This window comes from Rhincodon typus, chromosome 9, assembly GCF_021869965.1.
Source record: "Rhincodon typus isolate 14 chromosome 9, sRhiTyp1.1, whole genome shotgun sequence".
NCBI classification, from domain to species: domain Eukaryota; kingdom Metazoa; phylum Chordata; class Chondrichthyes; order Orectolobiformes; family Rhincodontidae; genus Rhincodon; species Rhincodon typus.
This window is the reverse complement of record NC_063340.1, coordinates 64,164,333-64,187,948: the sequence shown is the minus strand read 5'-3', so window position 1 is coordinate 64,187,948 and position 23,616 is coordinate 64,164,333. Positions and strand designations below refer to the sequence as shown.

The 23,616-nt window shown below is 37.3% G+C and overlaps 2 protein-coding genes across 3 annotated transcripts in view; one reads left to right on the top strand and one right to left on the bottom strand.

The window, feature by feature from the left end:
• The first annotated feature begins 777 nt into the window (after positions 1–777).
• rhoq (ras homolog family member Q) lies at positions 778–20,502 on the top strand. Its single transcript, XM_020510062.2, has 5 exons — positions 778–1,571; positions 1,873–1,931; positions 7,091–7,255; positions 17,904–17,999; positions 19,203–20,502. Exons 1-5 carry the CDS (start codon positions 1,427–1,429, stop codon positions 19,356–19,358), a joined length of 621 nt encoding a protein of 206 aa, XP_020365651.1. The 5' UTR covers positions 778–1,426; the 3' UTR covers positions 19,359–20,502.
• The window catches only part of pigf (phosphatidylinositol glycan anchor biosynthesis, class F), a 48,216-nt gene continuing 44,301 nt past the window's right edge, over positions 19,702–23,616 (bottom strand). For both annotated transcript variants that reach the window (XM_020510061.2, XM_048600745.1), the window contains one exon: positions 19,702–19,949. In XM_020510061.2, the coding sequence (XP_020365650.1) occupies positions 19,836–19,949 (114 nt within the window). In that variant the 3' untranslated portion in view covers positions 19,702–19,835. The remainder of the gene's footprint in view (positions 19,950–23,616) is intronic.

Sequence of the window (23,616 nt, the reverse complement as noted above, 5' to 3'; positions counted from 1 at the left end):
TATTGGCATTATGGGGGACATTTTGTTCTTGAATGTAGCACAGTTAAATAAGGTAGCACACCGTGAAACTAATGAATGGAAATTTCAGTCATGCCAGGAAGTGTTTTATACAAATGGTGATCAACAATAAGATTAATCTCTGATTTCGGTTGTGGAATGTCGGTAGCTGTGTTGTTCGGATCAATGGCCTCTCGATGACCTAGGAGAGACTGATTGTAGCTTCCTGCTCCCTGAATTAAACTGGGAGGCAGTGGGTGCCAAAATCAGACTACGTGGCTCTCAATCTGAAGGGATGCTCATGAAGTGCAGGCCTGCGAAGTGAAGGGAAAATTGGAAGGAGAGCTGTCCTCCTGACTGCTTCCATGCCTTCCAATTTTAGGGATGACATTAGGGTTTAGCAGGCGATTTCCCGAGTGAATGAAGAACGGTGCTGACTATACAACACATTACACGCGTACACCCCAATGGAAAACATCCTAAGGCGGAATTTTCTTGTTTGAAATACACTCCAGCAATTGCTGTGACGTTGTGTTAAAAGTAACATGATCAGTTCGCAACAACAGAAAAGGGGAGGGGGCGGTGAATGATGTGAAAGGTAGTTATATCTCTGGCGAGCCTTTTGTCTGCAGGAAGGTATCTTACAAGTGGCTGTTCTAGCTTTATAGGCAGTGTTGCTATGACTCTTGTTTTAAATCTCAGCGCTGCTCGGAATGGATGAGGTCACTTTCTTGTCACATGATATCTGCAGCAGTGATACAATGACTCTCCCTCTCGGTTTGTGCTATGGGAAGCACTCGCCCTAGTGCTCTCGACATTGGCTGGGGTCGGCCGATGGGGGCCGCCGGCTGGCCGAGCGAGCTGTCAATCAACCGGAATCCCCACCCACCCGCCTCCTCGGCCAGGCGAAGTTCGGGGCTGCTTGTACAATGCAGCTGGAGTGTGGCTAGTGGCCAGGAGGGGGGTTGGAAAGGAGACACACTCAACACATACATAGAAAGAGGAGCCAGGCACGCAGTGGGAAAAGTGACTGAAGGGGGAAGGCACAGAGTTTTTTTTTGAAAAAAAAATTGCCATTCACCTCCGCCTGCTGCATGGGGAAGGGAATCCAGATGTGGAAAACTCTCCTGTTTGAACCCAACTGAGAGTGTGTGCAGCGAGGAATTTGTGCATGTTGTCACAGAGCTCGTCCTCTTGACACATCCAGATCCGTCGGAGAGGAAAGTCGCCGCCAGTTTCCTTGTTAAAATTAAAGGCTTTTGTTTTTAGCTGTTTTGCTTTTTGTTCACGGTTTGGGTGGGTGAGGGGAGGTGTGTGGTGTGGAATGAATTTGCTTGAGAAGCACAGAACAGGCTGAACATGTGGAAAATGGCACCTTTGCCATGCCCTGGTGGGAAGGTGTTGCTGAGGCAATGAAGCTGCCCGCACCATGGCCAATGGAACAGGTCCGAGGAGTATGCTGAAGTGCGTGGTGATCGGAGACGGAGCGGTAGGCAAAACTTGTTTGCTGATGAGCTACGCGAACGATGCTTTTCCAGAGGAATATGTGCCCACTGTGTTCGACCATTACGCGGGTAACTATTTTCTTTAGAAATCTCTAGCTTCATTTCTTTAAAAAAAAATTGGTGTAACTTTTAATTCGTCTTTCTTTTTGTTTCCGAGTTCATCCCAGCTCTTAAAGCTTGAACGCGAACTTTTTGGGAAAGTTTCAGTAAAGTTTCACTGTCTGGCCATAGTCTTTCAATCAGACGTCTGTCTTTTGGATGCATGTTCCATCCGCTATTAATTAGAAACATTCGCTACATTACTGTGCCAATTACTGTAGTATTTCCATATAACTAGTAATATATATGTATCCTTTTCCTGTTTGACCAGTCACTGTCACCGTGGGAGGTAAACAGTATCTGCTTGGACTTTATGATACTGCAGGACAGGTGAGATTTTAAAAATAAAAACAAACGTTTTCTGTTCTTATGTATATTGGATGATATGTGTTTTAGTGTAGGGAGGTTTAGCAATCTCTAATAACTATCTTATGACCGAATGTGACACATGACTTGTTTTCTTAGTCTGAGTGAAAATGTCTGTTTCTGTTTATTTGAGCTGAATTCCCTGGGGAAGATTTTTAAAGTTGGAATGGCTCTTTATGTCAATGTCCCAAACATAGTTGGAAAAGAATGGCAAGTTCACAGCATTGGCTGCTTCTAATGCCTAAACCACTGTACCATTCCCCCCACCCCTAGCAATTTGTGGTGAGGAAGAAATAGACCATGAGTTGTGAATGATTGTTCACTTTGCAAAACTGAAACTCCCCGTCAAACTGCCTTGTGTCAGTGTTGTGAAATTGCTGGATTTGTTCCATAGACACGAACTGAACTCCCCACAGCAAGTTATTGCTGCTATTTCACACTGTAAGGATATTTTGTGAACAAGATGTGTGTTTCTGCAATTCAAATTCAAGTATATAGGGTCGGAAAAGAGACAATTGAAAACTTGGAGTCTCACCCCCATAATTAGTAAACTGTTCTTAGAGTTTGTTGCTTTGAAATGTTCCTTCTTGCTTTTTCTTAATAAAATCTTACTACTTGTTTTTCTTTGTGTAATTTAACTCAAAATTTACCTTATTTCCTTCTCTGTTCTTGGCTTTATTTATTTTTCTATTGATAAATTTCAGTGGATAAGGAGATAGACTATTGAGCCCATCATTCACCAACTCTCCAGATGTCCCATTTGCACTTTCAGCACTTTGGTGCTCAAGAATGTTTTGAACTGAAGTTGAGGAAAAATACCCTTTTGATAATCAGGGTAGCTTTTATTTTCAAATTGTCGTTTGCTAAAGAAAGGCCGAGAAAATTGGATGATCGTGATGGCAGTACATCGTCAGTCAGAAAGATATTAGGATTTGATAAATGTATGTTTTTGGATTTGAGTTTCTTGTTAATATGTGCAAATAAACCTTTTTGTTTTACTTTGTATGAGCCAGGTTATGCTATGGATAGGTATTATTAGTCGCCTACTGAGTTCAAATTAATAGATAAATGCTTTGGGTAAAAAGGTAAGTTTGTATGGGGGTGGGAGGAAGAATTGTATATTTTGAAAATTACGCAAGGAAATAGTGCTGCATAGACAGTTGCTGGAGATTTAATCATTCAGTCAAATAAGTGACCATGTGAGCCTTTATATAATCAATGAATTAAAAAAAATCAGGTATCTAATATTTTCCCTGGTATTGTTCAACCTGAGACGAATGACCAGTATCCTCCAGCTGTGTTTTTACTGTTCCCATATTTCCTGTGAATGCAGACAATTTCCCCCTTTTATGTACAATTTCTTAAATTATCCAATATTTATTGGAAATTTTAGTGCTTCTAATAATCTATATACATTCAAATTGAGACACTTTTAATGAAGAATACAGTCTGCAAAAATGTAACCTTAAAAAAAAATGCAGCTGCCTGCTACCTCTAACATGTAATTGTTACAATACAAACAGGCATAGTTATATTTTTGTATCAGAAATAGTAGGAACTGCAGATGCTGGAAAATCTGAGATAACCAAGTGTAGAGCTGGATGAACACAGCAGACCAAGCTCCTACGATGCTGCTTGGCCTGCTGTGTTCATCCAGCTCTACACCTTGTTATCATAGTTATATTTTTAGCAGGTAATGCCAAGTCAGTTGTTCAACTGCTCAAGAAATTGGTTCTATTAAACTTCTGATTATGCTCATTTTAATTGGCATAATTCTTCATTAATTCTCCTAAACGTGGCCTTTTCAAATTTAAAACATTGCATTTTATTTGGGTGGAAAGTTAAATACTTCCTAGAGTTATTAGCAGTACTTGATTAATATTGTAAAGAACATTTTTTCAAAACAAATAAATTTGAAGGTGGTAATAGTGAACTCTGCAGCTCTAGACCCATCATGTTTTGGTTTTCATTTGTGACACATGGCCTTGTATTGGCTGTAATAGTGATTTTGGTCTGTTTAATTGCTCAGAAACTGTGGGAGTCCGTGTATGACTTCCTTACCCCTTGCAATCATTTATGAAGGAAGACTGGATCCACTTGTGACTTAAAGTTTGACAACCTGCACTTTAAAATACAACATTTTAAACAGACTGCCTGAACAATATAATACAATTAGATTAGCAATGCTAGACTCTGGGTGAATTGAATCTTGAACAAGCAGAAAACTTGGGGGAGGGGAGGAACACTTTTGTATAGATGAATTTGGGGTAACTCCACTCTCAAATTCTCTACTCGTTTATTCTGGTCCGGCTGATTCTATCTGAATTGTACTGAAAATAGTCCAGTAATCTAGTGGAAATTGTATCCACAAATATTTTTTTTCTTCAAAAAGTTTTCTCAGTTATAATGAGGAAAATTGGGAGTGTTGCAGCAGGCATTCAGCGCATTAGAATGTTTCCTGCTGAAACTGGATTCTAACCTATTAACATCTGCAGAAAGCATGGTCTTGGCTGGTTTGTGGGATGATTAGAAGGGGCGGTGAAAGTTGATTGGTGATATTTTATCTTTATATACCGATATCCATATCCTAGTGTTAACATTTGAACAAAATGAAATGTTTCGGAGCTCTCCTGTGTTTCTTTTTCCCAAAGAAGATGTACTTGTATGTCTGTTGAGAGTAGAATGTTTATATACTGACTAACTATAATTACTGAATAAGCTTGAAAATTATACTTCTTGGGTTTTTTTGCAATTAATAAAACCTTACATTCACTCCTTTTGTGTGTGAAATACTTGTTAAACACTGCTTCACCAAGTTTTCCCTCCCCTAGCTATCAATGTATTGACATTTTGATATTTGTTGGAATGCAACCACATGCTCGCCATCTATTTTTGTGTCAGGCAGATGGTTTTGATTGACTCACCCTGCCATGATTAAGAGTACGAACATGAAAGCAACAGATGGTCAATTACTTTACAATTGGTAACCTAACAATTTTAAATTCATATAATCTACTGCAACGTTCTTTTCCTAAAGCTAAAAAAGATGATTAAACTTATAATTTCTATATTAGAGAATGTTTATGTATGCTTTAATATTTGTGCATTGTGTTTCAGAGCAGCCTTATCCCTATAAACTAATGGTTTTATTTTTCACCACTTTTCCAAGTTAAGCCTCTGAGAGGAGTTTTAAATATCTTTCTTTGAATTGGACAGCTTGTGCTTGCAAAGCTTTAAATCTTGTGTAGCCTTTAAGTTAACTAAATGTACCTTATTTTTATTTTTGCTAACTCTGTAGGAAACTTTTAAAGCAAGTACATGCGAACACCACAAATTCAGTTCTAGATGTTTTGAATTATGTGACATTTAAATTAATATTTAAATACACCTTTAATACCATTCCAGTTGCAATAGTTTCAATCGCTTGTCAAAACTTAAGACTCAATTTGCTCCAGCAGCTTCTGCTAGTGGATTCCATAGTGTATAATGTAAATGAAGTAAACAGATACTGTTTAGGGGAAATCCATAGTTAATTTGTCCTTCTTCCCCCATCTTCCCTTCAATACTAGTTAGATGCAAAAACAGAAACTGTCAGACCACATCAATGATTGTTCCCTTGATAGAAGCCATTTCTCTGCCCGATCTCTCCAATCCAAATAATTGATTATTAATTTAAGTCTTGATGGGCTAGGACAAAGCTTAACTAACTGAGTTTTAATAACTTTAAATCTTATTTTTAGTGGAAGAATTTGAGTATTCATTAATTTAAACTTTAATAAATATCCAAGAAGAGTGAATGGACTGTGCACAAACTTTTTCAAAATAACATGAACATGTTGTATTCACAGTTAAACAGAATTTAAAGTATTTGATATATGTTTTTAATATCACTTCTTTTCTAACCCAAAGTTTTTGTTTGGACAGGTTAAGAATAACCCTTTAAGGACTTACTTTGGGGCTATAGAATGGTATTACAGTTGCCTTTGGTTTTGTGTAGATCAATGAATTTTAAAACTTGCAAAATGTTTTAATGTCTTCAGTAACTTATTTTGTAATGTAAGAGAAGTTTATTTCTTGTTATAATTGAGTTACCAACTTGTGAAAAGTGGTTAAGTAAGCAGCAGCTCCAGTCCTACAGACAAGTCTGAATAATGCTTAAAGAAGGCCGTTTATTGTAATGCTGTCAGCCTATAAACCCCAAACCTTACTCTTTGGCCAGGAAGCAGGAGGTGTGTTGTAGAAATCCAAATAGTTTTATCCTTGGCTGCAGACCGTTGAACTAGAGGAAGATACTTTGTTGACTACCCAAATGTTACGAGCCATGCCTCCAATGTCAATTTTACTTCTGTTCTTCATTTGCCCTATTTGGAGTTATGTATCTAATTTCAGTCGAGCAGTTTGGATTCTAAGAATATTGTCTTCTCATGAAATCTTTCTTGTAAGAGTCTTTGGATGATTCTTTTCACTTGGTACCTAGCACCGAAGCTGAAAACTCAAATCCGAGAATTGGGACATTGTGCCAGCTTATCCAATCAGATAGCCACCACTCTGGCGTGAAATATCTCATTGGGCAATACTGCTAAAACTCTCTGGTTAGGCAAAATATTCAATTGGTACCTGCTCTCCTGTATGAGAAGCAACTAAAAAATTGTAAGGCAGCTTTTAATTAGATGTGAGTCACTACTGTAGTAATTTCCATTATTTTGTGTATTTGATTAATACGCAACTCTCATGTTTCAGACCTGTATACATGTGTATGCTTCTATATTTCCCATTATGAAAAATTGATTTGTCTGAAACAGTACCATTAGAAGAATGAATGCACAATTTGTAACTGTGTACCTATCGTACAAAATGTCCTGAATCCTTATTTTGAGACACAATTGTTTAATGAAAGCAGAAAGTGGTAGAAGCAGACAGCACACAGGTCAGTCAGTATTGTAAAATGAAAGAAACGGTTCTGAGTATTGACCATTCAGTGAAAGGAGAAGTAACTGAAACATTAACTTCTTTCTTTAAAGATATAGATATAGATGCTCCATGCTTCCAGCACATCCTGTTTCTATGCCATATTTCTAATGTTTGCAGTTTTTTTAACATTTACAATTACTTGGCTTTGTTAGGAAGATTATGATCGTCTGAGGCCTTTGTCTTATCCAATGACTGATGTCTTCCTGATCTGCTTCTCGGTCGTGAATCCAGCCTCATTTCAGAACGTACGGGAAGAGTGGGTGCCTGAACTTAAAGAATATGCACCAAATGTTCCATTCCTATTAGTTGGAACACAGGTACCTCAATTTTGAAACTTAAGTAACTCGTCTGGCCAACATTTATCTAATGTCTACAGCTTAAAAATGGGAACCAATAGCAAACTTTGTTAAGCTTAAATTAGTGATTATTTCCTATCCTTACAATTTAGATCCTGGGTACTACTCCCTCGGTTTTAGTCAAATAGTGTATTGCCTTTTCTTAACAGCTCTGATTTCCCAAACAGATGTTTCTGGTTTGTTGACTGGCATAACTTGAAATCACTTGGCACGAGAAGGATAAGGTTTGTTAGATCTAGTGGGAAGGGCAATTACTTAAGTCTGCATTTCCCACGTTACTTACCTTGCTGAGTTGCCCTGCTGTAACTTTGCATTAGTTAAACACGAAACAGCATTTGTTACAGTTGGCCTGTTGCCTGGACTGTTCAACTTTGTCAGATCAAAGAGATTTTTGGGAAAGGGAATGGAATAGTAGAAATGAGTAAAGCTCAGCTTGTGTTTTTACACTGGAACTTGTAGGAATTACAACTTAATGGAAAAGTAAATAAGCCTAAACTTTTCTTTGTCTTTATTACATCTTTATTCTTTTTAATAACAATTTGCAGATTTGAGTGCTGCAAAATACCATAGATTTACTTAAATTTACTTAAATGCTCCAGAGTATCTTTAAATCATGTGCATATGACACTTAATGCTGATTAATATAGCAAATCTTTAAATGAAAAGATGGACAATAAATCTTCAACAATGCCACAACCTTAGCTTTTACTGGAGTTAGGTAATTTTTGTTTTGTGGGCAACTTTTATACATCTGTTTATATGGGCAAGATGAAACAAATTGCTAAATGACAATGGAGGTAATTTTTTTAGCAAAATTATTTCAATTTTTCAGTTTTCAATTAATGGTTTGCTGATGACAGTAACGTTTGAAATTATAGTTTGTATTGAATTGGTCACTAGACAAAAAAGTAATTTATTTTGGAAATCCTCTGAGCTTAGTTGAACAAAAACATATGGCAAGATGTATGTTGTATAAACTGGAGCATAAGTAAGACCTGAATTTACTTGATTTTATTTTTCCGTTATTGTAGATTAATGATGATATACATTATAACGTTTCTTTTGACATCAGGATATTAGATGCAAAGCACTAGATTATGGAAGAGATCATGCAAGATTTAAGATGGTTGATGTAGCGTAGAGCGACAGCTTTTGATGTAGTGATAACATTGCTGTCTCTGAGTCAAAAGCTGAAAGATTTGGGTCTTGCTTCAGCAGCCCTGGCAAGAGAAGTCTAGGATGTGTTCATTCAATAATGCAGTGGCATCCAGTGGATATATGCATTTACACAGTGACCAATAGTTCAGTAATAGTATTCCCACCTTTTGAATCAAAATGGTTGAGGTTAGCACAGAGTCCAGATGACTTGGTAAATGAAGGCAGTTCTGAATACTGGACGTGAGACTTGAAATAGGATCTAGCCTAAAGAAGAATTCAACAAGCAAATGTAGTTCAGGCAACATGCTGTGAAATTGGATTAGTATATTCTGTTAAGTTTGAAGAAACCATTAAATTGTATTTGGTATTCTGCTGGGGACTATACATGATATGTGCACTAAAATTCTGACTGATTGGATTATAATTAGAAGTCACCCTTCAATGGGTGTGTTGGTATTTAATAAGCCATGACTTAATGGATTTGAAGGATCCATTCTTAAACAGTACATTAAATTCTTAGTATTATCTACATAGCTGTTGACAGTGAGGGAAATTTGGAATATACATGATGCATTTTTTTTTTGTTAGTTAGCTAGAGTAGCAATTGCAGAGGGCTTGTAACAGGTTACCTGAATGGACTCTTGTTACAATGTCTGGAAGGGGTAAAAATGAAGAAGGTTCAATATTTAAATTTCAATCCTATGGGTAAGTTAGTAATAAAAGGATCTAGAATGAGAAGGAACAGATATAAAGAAATGTGAAAAGAATCTTTTTCAACCAGTGAGTAGCTGAAGTCTGAAAAACATGGCCTGGACATGTGACGAGGGCATGTTCATTTGAGGTATTCAAGAGAGCTCTAGAGTATTATTTAAATAGAAACAATATTTGTGGCCTTGGGAAAAGGTAAAAGAATGTACCAAGTCATAAATGCCGGTGAAGATGTGATGGGACGAATGGCCTGATTCTGCAATCTTAATAGTTCTGTGAAATATCATTGACCTGCTAGACCTATTTTCCTTTCAAATAGCGTAACATTAACGAGAGAGAACTAGAAACCAGATCAGGAGACATTAACTTGACAGAAACATGCTTTTTCTACTGACAGACCTTCAGAGGAACTTCATTTCTAGATCCAACTACTATTTTGCTCTCATTTGACGTGCTTTTACTTTTTTTAAAAAAAAGCACTTGTCTGGTCTTTATTACAATGGTGTTTGCGGGAATTTATGTACAATTTTGCTTGCCTGCTTTGAAATGCTTTGAGAAATGAAGTTGTGAAGTTTTGTATTTATTATCATACTACATTCCCTTTCTCAGGGGTCTGTTCCATTGTGAAAACAGCATAAAACACATTAAGTAGGAAAATTCCCACGTCTGACAAATGAAATGGGTTCTTACCAGTAGTAATAAAGACCGTAGCCAGTAGACTGTGTTTCTGTGATGGTATGAGTATGAAGGGTATGTCCATGCATGTCTTACAATGGAGGACCAAGTCCTCATCCAGACATTCAGAGAAGATAGCAGTCCAAAGGTTGTGGACTATTCTCACATTTGCATTTGAGGGAGGGGCAATGATCCAACTTAGCAATAAGACGCAGGTTATCTAGTGTAGTTAACCTGGAGTCCTGTGCAGAATACTACATTGAACAGTGGGTGCTCTGTAGGTCATCGCGTTTTTTTTTTAAGGAAGTTTGCTTGTGTGGGATCTCCTTTCCATTTGAAACCTTTGTCCTTCTGGGTGGTAGAGACTGTGAGTTGATGAGGTTCTTCAGTTTATTAGAGCATTGCATGTTTAGACACCGCACAGTGGGTGGGCAATGTGGCACAGTATCCAATTATTGCAATCCTGGCACTCATACCTGCAGGTGCTATGTCTTACCTTCTTGTCCACTCTTGATAAAGTTGAAATGCTTTGTTTAAACATGACGTAAAGCCTTCTCTGATTATTTAACAAACTGTAGTAGAAATGTGCTGGCACAGCTGTAAAGGAACATCTCAGAATTAACCTATGGACATTGTTGAACCCAGAGGCGATGTGTTGCTGGATTCAGGAAAGCTGAATCCAGTGAACATCAATGTTGATGTTGATATTCTCTCCTGTTGGGATGTGCATTTCCTGGAAGATGTGTGGCTCCAAAATAATAGGTCAGTTCTGTTGCTGTAACTTACTGGGACAGGCTGAGGGATTTGCCATGAGATCCTAAAGGCTGGTTAGGTGAATTTCCTCTATTAAGAAATCCCTGGCAATAATGACATCCTGTACAGAACTAGCCATGGTTATCTGGTTGTTTCATATGATCTCTCTCATTTTCACCCTCATGTTAAATAAAGGCTATCATTTGAAAAATTAAAATGGTGGGGGGCATTCAAGCAGAGGTGGGTTTGCTGATGAAATTACATTGGGGTGCAGGAAGTCCAATCTCAGCATAAAATCAAGGCCTGTTTTGCTACCTGTAGTAGTTTTTAAATGATGAAATAGTGATAATTATATGCTTGAATGTGAAGCATTAGTTTCACAGAATATCCAATTCAGTCACAAGTTTAGAAACACAGATGTCTATTTATCATGGGTGACAGGAATTTTTTCTCAGTTATAAATGGTGCTAGTGAATATATTCATGTCAAAATATTGACTCTAATTTATGCAAATCAAAGATAAACACTAACACATTTTAGTAATGAAGGCCTATGGGAGTTTTGTTTGGAAGAAATTATTCAAACACACTGATATTAGTAGAAGGGCTTTAGATATCATTGCTTTTGATAGGAAGGTAATGCTGTTCCATTTTTACTTGAGTTTTATCATTTCAACTCTCCTACCTTCACATCATAATTCTTGGATACTTTTGAGATTTGTCCCTTCTTTTTTTGTTAGGAATGAAGTGTGGGAGGGGGAAAAAAACTTAAAATTTTCAGTTGGGGCTAGTGGCAGTGGAACAATATTTGAATTAATTAATTTCTGTGTTTGACGCTTAAACTGATTCCAAGTGAACAGTATCCTGGGAACCAATACCCAGCCATGTGGATTTCTGCACTGTAGTAAACAACTCTCTAAAAGAAATAAAAAGTGTTGGGGAGACTCGGCAAGTCTGACAGAGAGAAACAGGGTTAATGTTTCAAGACCAAAATGACTGTTCTTTGGAACTTTGAAGAAGAGTCATATTGGATATGAAACACTGACACTGTATCTCTCTTCACAGATGCTGCCAGACCTGCTGAGTTTCTCCAACATTTCATTTCACACTTCCAGCATCTACTGTACTTTTACCTTCCAGTCAAGTTTGTGCGCAGACAATTCTGGAGATTTTGACATTTGATGATCAAAGCAAGGTGTTTCAATTATACATACACAGAAATCTACTCTTAAGAGTATTCAACCTAGCTTTGCTCTCAAACACAATAATTGTTTCTTGTTTAAATGCTTGCTTTCATCATTATCCAAAACAAACAACATATTCTTGATGTGAAACAGGCATAAGCCATTCAACTCCAATGCCTGAGCTAAAGCAGAAGGTAAGCTTAGGAGAAAAAAAAAATCAGTGTTAAGTACTCCCATGTATATAGAGTGAGTTGTTACTCAGTTCTAAAGAAAATTGTCACCATGGGTTTCCAAACTTGTGCTGATCAGCTGGCAGCCACATCAGTTTTGTGGCGTCACAAAGTCTAACACTTTTGGTTAATCTTTTATAATCTATCCATGATGGTCTTGCTGGAGAAAATATTTATTAACTCAAGTTTTATATATAAAGATGAACTGGGGCATTTACATGATTAGCTGGTGAGTTAAGTGTTTAAATCTGAAAATTCTGATGAACAGAAGTTCATATGAAATTCTGTTACCCTGCTGTTGCGAAATTTGTAACAGAATACGTGAATCAGGTTCAAAGCAACATTAACTCCTAAGTCTTGCCATGTGGAACAAACACACAGAAATGTCAGGGCACCCCGTAACATGACTAAAACAATAATGTAACAAAACAAAGTATCATGGCAGGAGAGCAAGCTAGTGAACTTTGATCGTGGTAATGGAAGAACATTGCCTAGTTGATGTGGTTTGATTCTGAAAGCTGTCAATCCATGCAGTCAAAATGTCAACAAAGTCGAAAACGTCTTTGTATTTAAAAAGACTGCTACATATTTAAGAACATAATTTAAAAAGCCAGTTCTGGATTGAATTATAATTAATTATTGTGCATGCACATATACTAAAGCATCAATTTCTGTTAGTAATACATAGTTTTAAAATTCAAATGAGCCCTAATTTTTCTTCAATGGTGCAGATTTATTGCACGTTTCAGCACTCTTTATGATTTGCATTGCTGATTAATGTACTCTGATTTGAGCCACTGAATATCTCTTCTGAAAATTCAAAAGAGAAATTACTATATGGTGAACGGGCAGTCACCTCTGATTCCATTGCATGGAATACTGGGGCATTGCTGAATTGCCTGTTGTCTTTTTTAATGCGCCCATTAAGCTTTGACAAAATCACGGGGATTTACATTGGTGTCAATTTGGGTGAACTTTTTGTATCATAAATCTTTTTTTAAAAAATAAATCTATTTTCCACAAATGGATATTCTGGAACCATGTGTGCTTTGTTTGTATCTGTACTGATCTCTCCATAAATTTGAAAAAGTTCTTAACATTTTAACTAGGGTTCATAATTGCCTTCCTTTCATCAGATGTGTTCTGAATAGGTGAAGTAGACATTTTGGATACTGTTCATGTGTCTGACTACCAAAAATAAAATGAGGACTTAGCAGTTTAGAAATATTCCCTTGAAATTTCTGATTGTGTTGAATGATACACTTGAGCCTTTTAAATGATCTCAATCTCTACTCTACATTTTAATAATGGATATTTGGAAGTGATCACAAGGCAGATATCTGACTGAAGGGATCATATTTGCATGCTTGGCTTAGAATGCCTTTGAAACTTGAAATTAGATTATAACCTTAAAATCACGAGTTAGTATCTTCAGAATGCTTGCATTTTTGTTTTATATTCAGCCTAATGTAGATACTTTCTTTTGAAGTCTGCCTTTGTAATATAGATCCAAATGCTGATGTGTCCTCAGTCCTTGAACATTTTCACATGATGATAACTGACTGTGACGTTCTTATTGCAGTTTAAAGGGGCATGCTGAGTAATCTTTGTCCAGTTCATATTGCAAATTTTAATTTTACATTTTAATGTTGAGTTACTGCATTAATAGATTACATGTGGCATTTCACTTGTTTTCCCTTTGGCATAACTCAGAGGAGCTTTATGTATTTTAAGTGGAGGCATGTTTGGTTGTGAGCTAAATGATTCAGAGCACAGCATGTACATCGAGAAATAGGGAACCAGATTTCATACACTTGTCTCTGGAGCCACGTTACAGTTGCCCTATGGGTCTGGTTATTTTTTTGTCAGACTGTATCCTAAACGTGGAAAATGTTTGTTATTTTGGAAAGCTTTCCAATTATACACACTCAAAATTGGATTTATTGTTTCAATCTTTCAAAACTATTTTTGATTTAAATCAATTTCAATTTTTTTTTGGCTGTATTGAGTCATGCTTTCTCCTACTCTATGCAGGCCTAGTTACAGAATTGCTGTAATATGACCATTGTCAATTTGCGCAAATGAAAGTACCATGATGTAACAGCCTTATCTGAAGTTTCATTGTCCTTTTCTTTGAAATAATAATTGACAGTGCCAATTTATTGACCAAATTCTTAGTAATTGGGTAATTCAGTGCAACCTTCACTTGAATACTGAGTACATATTTTCTAAAATGTGTCCAAGTAATCTTTTATGATGTTTACAATACCAGTTCTCTCGAGTAGAGAACATGTAGTGAGAGTACAATTGACTCTGGGGAGATGGTACCTCTATAAACTGGATCAGTTGCATCTAAACAGAACCAAGACTGAATGCCTTGCAGGGTGTCTTGCTATTGCTATTGGGGAGGGTTTAAGCTAACTTTGCCAGGATGTGGGAACTAGGAAAGGATATTATATAGTAATAGCAGGGTACACAAAATGCTGAGAAGAGATAGCACTACAATATAGACAAGTAAGTTAAAGTGGATAAAGGAGAAAATAATGAAATCTAAATTAGGGTTACACTACATGTATATGAATGCGTGGAGTATGGTTCATAAGATTGGGGAGTTAAGGCCAGGTTCCATATGAGGTTATGATATTGGAGCGATAATGGTTACCTGACTTGAAGGGCAGGTCTATGTTAAATATTCCTTGTTACAAGGTATACCTTGTAACCTACCTGAAGTACTCACTTTCCTGTCGCCCTACCCCCTCATACAGTACACACATTTCACTCGCTGTCAAAGTGTCTTTGGGACCTATAACTGGGAGGGTAGTGAGGCGGATTCTATACGAGATTTCAGAAGAGAACTGGGTAAGTAATTGCAGGATCATGGAGATAGGGCTGGAGAATGGGACTAGCTGGGTAGCTCTTTCAGGAGCCAGTACCCACATGAAATGTAAAATTCCATGACTTAGAAACAACGGGAAAATTTAAACAAGGCACCTTTTGGTTAAGGAAAGCTTTGCAGTACTAGAGAAAGAATGTTTTGGAAGCTTCAAGGACAGAATCAATTTGGCTAGAACCAAGGAATAAGAATAACGTAATTACATTGCTTGGTGTAACCTATAGAATTATGGAATCCCCTACAGCATTTGGCCCTTGAGTCTATACAAACTGTCCAAACTACCAGACCCACTACTCCTCAAACCCTATAATCCTGCATTTCTCAATGGCTAATCCATTTAGACTGCACACTCCTGGACACTAGGAAGGTTGGTCATGCTAAATTGCCCATAATCTGCACATCTTTGAACTGTGGGAGGAAACCGGAGCACCTGGAGGAAATCCACGCAGACACGGGGAGATTGTGTGGAGTTCGCAGTCGTCCGAAGGTGGGATCAAACCACCAAGCCACCATGTCACCCACCAAGTAGGAGTAAAGATGCCCAAGTAGAGAGCTCATGACAAAGATTACAGTATTCTTCATAAATAGGAGCTAAGTGTAACAGCAAGGAGGTTAAGCTGAACATACATGAGACACTGGTTCATGCTCAGCTAGAGTATTGTACATAGTTCTGGGCAGCACACTTTAGGCAGGATGTGAAAGCATTGGAAAGAGTGCAGAAGAGGTTTAGGAGAATGCTCTGGTGATGAGAAACTTCTGTTACGAAGATTGACTGTTTCTCTTGGAGGGGGATAACAGGAGACTTCATAGAAAGTTTAAAATCATGAGAGGTCTGGACAATAGATTGGAAGAAATTGTTTCTGGTCGTAAAAGTATTGAGAATCCAAGAGCACGGATTTGAAGTGTTTTGCAAAATAAATAAATGCAAGGTGAGAAAAATCATTTTCACTCTGGGGTACGTTCAATTGAGGCATTTAAGAGGCCATTGTTTCTATTTAAATAATCATCCATTTTATTGAAAGGCAGGAATCTGGCAGCAAGTCAAAATGCTCAGAGCTGGTGCAGACATGATGGGCCAAATGGCCGCCTGCATCGTAACTCTAACAGGCCATTCATTTCACACGGTGGGAAGATTTAAGAAATGATATTTTGGGACAAAATTAATAATCACTTGGACAAATGGTTAATTAGGAAAGCCAACATTAATTTGTGAGTGGCAAATTAAGTTCGGCTAACTTATTTGAGTTTTTGAGGTGACATATTGCTGATGAGAATGTTGTTGTTGTGTACAAGACTTAAAAGGTAATTTGATAAAATGCCACAAAATATTGAGCAAATTTAGATCTCATGGGACAAAAAGGACATTGTCAATACATGTTCATGTTGTTCAAGTAACAGGAAACACTTTTTGGTATACATTTCATTTTTGTGCTGCAGAAAGCTTTCTTGTGGAGCTCCCAGGGGTCGGTGTTAGGATCCTTGCTTTTGTTGATGTATATTTATTAATGATCTGGACCTTTGGGTAATGGCAATATTTCAATGTTCCAATGATATAAAACTTGGAAATATTATGAATTGTGTGGAGGAGAGTGTAGATTGAGAATATTGTAGAACGTCTGGGAAGACTTCAACAGATTGGTAGAATTGAGGGATAAGTGACATAAGAAATTTAATGTAGAAAGGTGTGAAGTGATTCAGTTTAGTTAGAAAGAATAAGAGACAAGGGTGCAATTGTGTAAGGGGGTGCAGGAGTACGGGCACCAGGGTTTATATGTGCAGAAGTCATGGTAGGAAAGTTTGAGAGAACAGACAATAAAGCATTTAGCTTTATCAACAGGGGCACAAGGGGACAAAGTACAAGGTTTTTAGGGCTGTTGTGGCATGATGGTATTGTCCCTCTCTCTGAGCCAGAAAGTCTGGGTTCAAGACCCATCTTCCATGAGGGGTGTCATAACATGTCTGAACAGTTCAAATAACATTTAAAATACTTGTCTGGTCTCACCTGGAGTATTGTGAACATTTCTGGGTATCACTTTAGGAATGGTGCAGAAATTATTCCTGAGAATTAATGAGGAACATAAATTGTGTAGAAAATGAGAGGAGTTAAGACTTGGAGAAAAGATGGTCAAGGGAAGATTTGATAAGGACTATTCAAAACCATGAAGCAAAAGACCGCTGCTATTGGTGGAAGGATTGAGAACCAAAAGGCACAGATTTGGATAATTGGCAAAGGAACCAATGGAGGAAAAACATCTTCATGCAATGAGTCATTAAGATCTAGAATACATTGCCTACATGTAGTGGAAACAAGATCATTTGAAGCTTTCCCATCTGAAAAGGAAAACTTGCAGGGCGGTGAGGGGAAAAGGCATGGGAGTGGTATTAGGTGAATTGCTCGTTCAGACATAATGGGCTGAAAGGTTTCCTCCCAGTGCTCGAACCATCCAAAAATTCCAAACATGTCTGAATATGCTAATAAGCAGAGCAATTTGGAATGTTAAAATCCTAGATTTGAACTAAAACAGTCCCTTATTCCATCGGTTTCATAATTCCCTAAGGGTAATACGTTTTGCTTAGCAACTGAATACTTTGCTTTTACCAAATAAAATAACTTCCATTGTATGGCATATCTATGATTTGCAATATTGCAAACTGAAAATTGTTATTTTCTTTTTTAAACTCCTTGTCGCAATAGTAGGTTGGGGATAAGGGAAGGATTCAGGAAGATGGATACTCTAAGCTGTAGAAATTTACATTTCTGAACCAAAAACCAGTGCTAACTGGTGCGATGTTATTTCTAAGTCCTGGTTACTCAAAAAAAATGCAATTCGACCAGTGTCAGATCCACACCTAAGTGCCACAAATGAAGGATAGCATTAGGACCCATTTGAAAGAAAGTTTCAGAACATTGTTTTTCAACCAAAGCTCAGTTGTTTGAAATATTTGGACAATGTGCAAAACAAACTTCTGAATTTGTCAAATTCATATTCTGTATGGATTGTTTTTCAGATTGATCTTCGTGATGACCCAAGAACTTTAACTAGACTAAATACCTTGAAGGAAAAGCCTGTGACTACAGAGCAAGGGGAGAAGTTGGCAAAGGGGGTACAGTGTTTCACTTGAGATCAGATTTTGGTGTTAAACTGAGTGTTAGTTTCTGAACTGGAAATGCTAATGATTGAAGTATATCAAAACTTGTAAAATATTCATTTTTTTTTTTGTTTAAAAGCGGACCAGGATCTACAGCTCTGTCTTTTCCCTTTGCCTAGAGCAGCTTTATTTCTCTGAAATGTTAGATGAGCCTTTTCCACAATACTTCAAAGGAGTGTTAAAGCATTTGAATTTGATTTTTTTTTTAGCCTCCTATTTCCATCAAAACCACACGAAGGTTCAAAGCTTTATTAATAGAGGGTTTGTGGGCTGAGAAAAGAGCTCTCGATTCTCGGTTAATCGTTGTGGCTATTTATACAACCAAGTCTACACCATGAACCTAAAAGTAGTGATTGTTAATATAAACGATTAAATGAAATCAGCGATCAGACTGCAGGCTACTTAACAGTAGATGTCTGCAGAATTGAAGGAGTAAATCAAATTGCAGCAGAACAAAATGTACTAAGTTTCTAGGCTGAGTCAAGGTTTGGCCTTAGATACAGAACGATGCAAGAATCAGATATTACTTCTAATTCTGCGTTTGTTCAACTCCATGGCTGTGAGCAATTAGCTTTAACTGGGGAACTGTTAGCATGTTTGTTTTTTCTCATCCTCTCCCATTTCCCTTGGCTCAGTTTGCTATCTATCCTCCTGGGTTTTATTTGCCACTGACTCAGCTGGGCTTGAGCACAGTCGTGTTCCTCTTTCGCTGATATCTCATCACCTGATGAGATTTGCCAAAAAAGAATGGGATTATAGCCAGGATCAGGTTTGCCCTCAAAAGCAAAAGAACGAGCTTGCATGTTCTTTACTAGTTTCAAGGCAGTTTTTGGCTGCTGACTGTGCCCCATCTGGCCAAACCTTACATCCCACAGTTTGAAAATTACTGCTCTATGTTCAAAGAGTGTAGCCGTTTGGAAAAGTCACTGCAGAATAAGTCACTACCTTTTTAAGATAAGCAGTGAAGTAAATCTAAATAATTGGGATGCTGTGGTGGTTTTGGTTAAATTATGAGGAGCTGGATTTTACATTCAGGTTGTTTTCTTCAATTAAAATTTTACAAATGAATATCTCCAGATCATTTTTTGTCCAATTTTGTGTTGCCATTGCAACAAAATTTTGTAAAATGTAACTCCATTCTTATGCTCCATTTGACAGATTGGAGCATATTGCTACGTGGAGTGTTCAGCATTAACACAGAAAGGACTGAAGACTGTCTTTGATGAAGCCATAATAGCCATTCTAACTCCAAAGAAAAATGTTTTGAAAAAAAGACTTGGATCAAGATGTATAAACTGCTGTATGATCACATGAGTGAGGATACAGGAAAAATAGCTGATCCAGCCCACTGTGAAGAACCCTCCAGCAACTATAAAATAGTGCTTGTATTACATATAATGAGTGTGCATTGCAGCTAAAGATGAAAGTAATCTAGATTCATCGTCAACCGCACAAGTTTTGTACTGTCTGGAAAATAATAGCAAATTGATGTCATATGGAGGAATTTACTTCCTTGGAAAGTACAATGTTAAAGATTCTCAGGGGTTGTTTCATTTGCAAAAGCTACAATCTCGCTTCCCCACCCCACCCCCAAGTTAGGAAGCAAATCATCTGAGGCATGCCACAGAAAAACTCATTCTGTTCTGGAACATTGGTGTTCAAGAAAAGTAAACAGTTTTATTCTACAAAATGTAGCCTTGGAGAGATGCCAATTACCCACACGTGGTTCTGCGTAGTTCGAAATGGAGTTGGTTTAACCAAATGTATTAGCCTTCTCAACAGCTGCTGAAATCATCTGCATTTGTACGTGAGGTGTTTCTTGTGCCAGTATATCCATAATGGCGCGATGACAAGACTGATAGTGAATCCAAGTGTTGCTCCAAGTGTACAGGAAATTGGCCACACCTGTGAAAAGTAACAACCATAATGACGGGTTACACGTGAAGAAACTCTTAAGCACAGATTTTAAAATGATCGAAATAGTTTTTTTTTGCCTAACCTGGCTTTAATCAAGCTAAAAGTGAAATCTGTATAACACAGTATCAAATTCGTTTCCTAGTGCTGTTCTTTTTTTGCAAATGGGGAACAAGTAAAACAAATTTTTGTAGTTTCATTTTCACCATTACAGCCATTTATACATGCACAGAACATTTATTAAAAATCATGACAAATTTCTGTAGGTTTCACCTACTTTGGCAAGTTTATTTAAAGAATGTTAAACACTAAAACTTGTATACCACACCTGTATTAATCTAGGTCTTTCTTGAATTTAAAATTCTAGGAAACATCCTCCACTGTAGAAAATGTGAAACATAGTGACATTAAGAGTTACAAGCTACATCAAAAATTAAAATGATTCCCTACCCCACCACCTCCCCTTTCACTGTCCAGAAACTGGATGCTGAGGATTCAACTTTGTAATGTTGTTTGATACAAAATAAAATTTATTATTTCCGTGTATAGTGGTGTAAAATTATTTACCCCTGTTCATGCCAATGATGGAATGCTCATTTATTTTGCTGGTGTTCCTGACTGCAAAATAAAGAACTGCAACACCATTTTTCAGGAGGAGTAAAACAGCTATCAAAGATTAGCAAACCTGTGTGGCAACAAACAAGCTATTAGTTTACAATGTTTCAACTGACTGCTCTTTATTTTAAATTATACTTAGGATAAAATACCACTGAAGACAAGAATATTTGGATTCGGGGTGATAAGACACAATTCTTATTTTGTAGGACTGATGTTTAATCTTAATTTGCTGATAATTTTTGACTATTTCAGTAGATAACCTAGTGGTACCAGATTCATCCTCTGTTTTTGTTTGTTATGGAAGTTCTGATTTTTGTTTTTAAATTATAGCTATTAAGAAAAAAGGATTGTTTCTTATGAGGTATGTGGTCTATAAGCAACCAGTACAAGAAATAAGACTGCTGTTCAGCTCTTTTCAAGTTTGTGGCAAAATTGAATAAATGAAAGCAAAAATATTTGGTGAAAATGAAGATTTTGAAACAATGGAATAATTTGTTGCATATTAGAAAAGGGTAAGAGGAGGAATCATTTTTGGAGGATGTCACAGGAACATTCATGTGACTATGCTCATGAGCTTGAATTGTAGGAAGTTACTGAAAAGGTCATCAGGACCAAACAAGCTGACTGTTAATCTACACAAAGTACCATTCATCTGATTTCACTAACTCTCAATCTGTTCTCCAGAAATCTCATGATCCCATTTATAGTCTCTAATGGTCTTTAATTCAAAGTTAAATATATGTAAATTTTTAAAAAAAAAAACCTCCCAACTTCCTAATTTTAAAGTGTGTGTCCTGCCATGTACTTGATTCAGTTTACTCAGTTCCCATCCATTCTTAAACTTAAATTGAGTAGTTATTAAATTCCTCTTTCTCCAAAAATACCTAACCCCAAAAAATTATGGTACATTTCATTGAGACTTTTTTAAAATTGACTGGTCATCTGCCTCTAAATTTTAATGCTCAGAATGGAAAGCTTCTAACAATCTATTCTTAGGATATGGGTAAGTGACAAGGGCATATTTATTACCCCACCCTAGTTGCCCAAGCTGTGGTGGTGATGGGCTTTCTTGAAGCAGTGTAGTCATTGTGGTAAGAGTGTGCCCACAGTAGTATTGGATTGGAAACTTCAGGACAATGATCCAGAGCCTAAAAGATAGTGTGCAGTTTGGAGCATAACTTATTTCCAAAACAATACTGCTCATCAAGCAATGACTGGTATTTGTCATGTTGAAGTGGGCCTTTTTAAGAGCTCAACAAGATGCTCATGCTGTTGCGTTGGTTCTGCTCTAACCTACTCATGATTTGTTTATCAGAGGAGACAGAATCAAATTCTACATCATTTCTTTTTGTAAAAATTACACTAAGCCTCAGACTACCCACAGCTGCAGAGAATCCTGTGGTTCTTGGTGGCTTAAAAAGAATGAATTCACAGTAACCCTGAGAAATCCCCTATTGCAGTAATACTACTTACATAGCAGAAGTTTTACTGCAAATGATACTGTAAAATCAATACTAAAGTCCAAAGCTAAAAGGCTTCAGAAAAAACTCTCATTTCTCAGTTTGAGTGACAGATTGAAACGTTTTAACTCATAACATCAAAGGCCCAACAAACTCCTTCCTCACCCCGTATGACATCAAACAACCAAGAGAAGCTAGCAGCTGTCCTCAAAGGGTTAAATTTGCATACTTTGGCACCTATAGTGAATAGGGTGATTTGAGATTTCAAAAGCATTGAATAGTTTCAGGATGTGGAAGTTATTCAGTCCATTACACCTGTGCTAGTAAAGAACAATTGTGCAAGTCCCACTGCACCCAAACCTTTCTCCAGAGCTCCACATTTTTCTCTCCAGCTGCTTTCCAAATGCATTTGAGAGCCACAATTGAATTTATGCCAACTACGCACACTAAGGCAATGCAGAAGAAAATGTTGGTCCTTGTGCTGCTAACATGACCGATTTTGCGACAGTTACGCCTAATTTCTATATTCAGCTGGCTTGCTTGCTTAGTGGTTAAAGGCACTTATGCAGTCCTAAGCCTGAGCTGCTATAATTGGTCTCAGTCCCAAGCTCAGTATGAGTAAGAGATGTTTCTATTCCTGATCCTATCTTGTGACTCCACGGAAAATGTGGATGTCAAGATCAGCCAAGTCTGGCCTGCGATACAATTCAGGTTGAGAAACTTCAGGGCAGCTCGTAAGAACAGTAATTTAGGTAAAGTACTGTTAAAGTCTGCTTTTAACAGACCAATAACTACACCTGCACGGGGGAGAAAAATCAGCATGTTGGAACAAAGCACCAGACAGACTGAATCTAGCTGCCACTGAACCAGGAGGGTCCCACATGAAATCAATTTATGTAGTCTCAAGCCAGTTTCCTGGTAGGTGTACAATCACTGCAGAAAAGCTGCTTAAAATGGTCATAAAGCAGCTAGTTTAGGAACTGAGGAAAAAAAAACCCATACTGGTTTAAGAGACGTGTTAGGGAATTCTTTGAGGCACATTGTAGGAAAGTGTACACTGCATCTATATTTATTGTTTTGATAAAAAATTATGTTTATTTACTTTAAAATAAAAATAAATCATTGTTCATTTGTGGCCGCATTCCTATGTTGTCCAAAGGTTGCTTTAAAACAAAAATTCTGTAAACAAATCAAATACTGTATTTGCAAAAACTGCCCTCATGATTCAAAATTAGACTTGAAAATAAGTTTCTTCCCTTCCCTTCAAGAATTTACATACCCTATGTGCACTCAAACTCTGCATAACCTTTTGACAAATAACAAGCATTTTGAGCCCCGATTTAATCCCACAACTGACTTTTGATCAAATTTTTATGATAAATATTTACCTATCCATTTTTTGAGGTGGTTAGAGAAGAGACAAAGAAAAAGGCAAAGTATTTTTAGTGGAGATAGTAGGAACTGCAGATGCTGGAGAATCTGAGATAACAAGGTGTAGAGCTGGATGAACACAGCAGGCCAAGCAGCATCAGAGGAGCAGGAAAGCTGACGTTTCGGGCCTAGACCCTTCTTCAGAAATG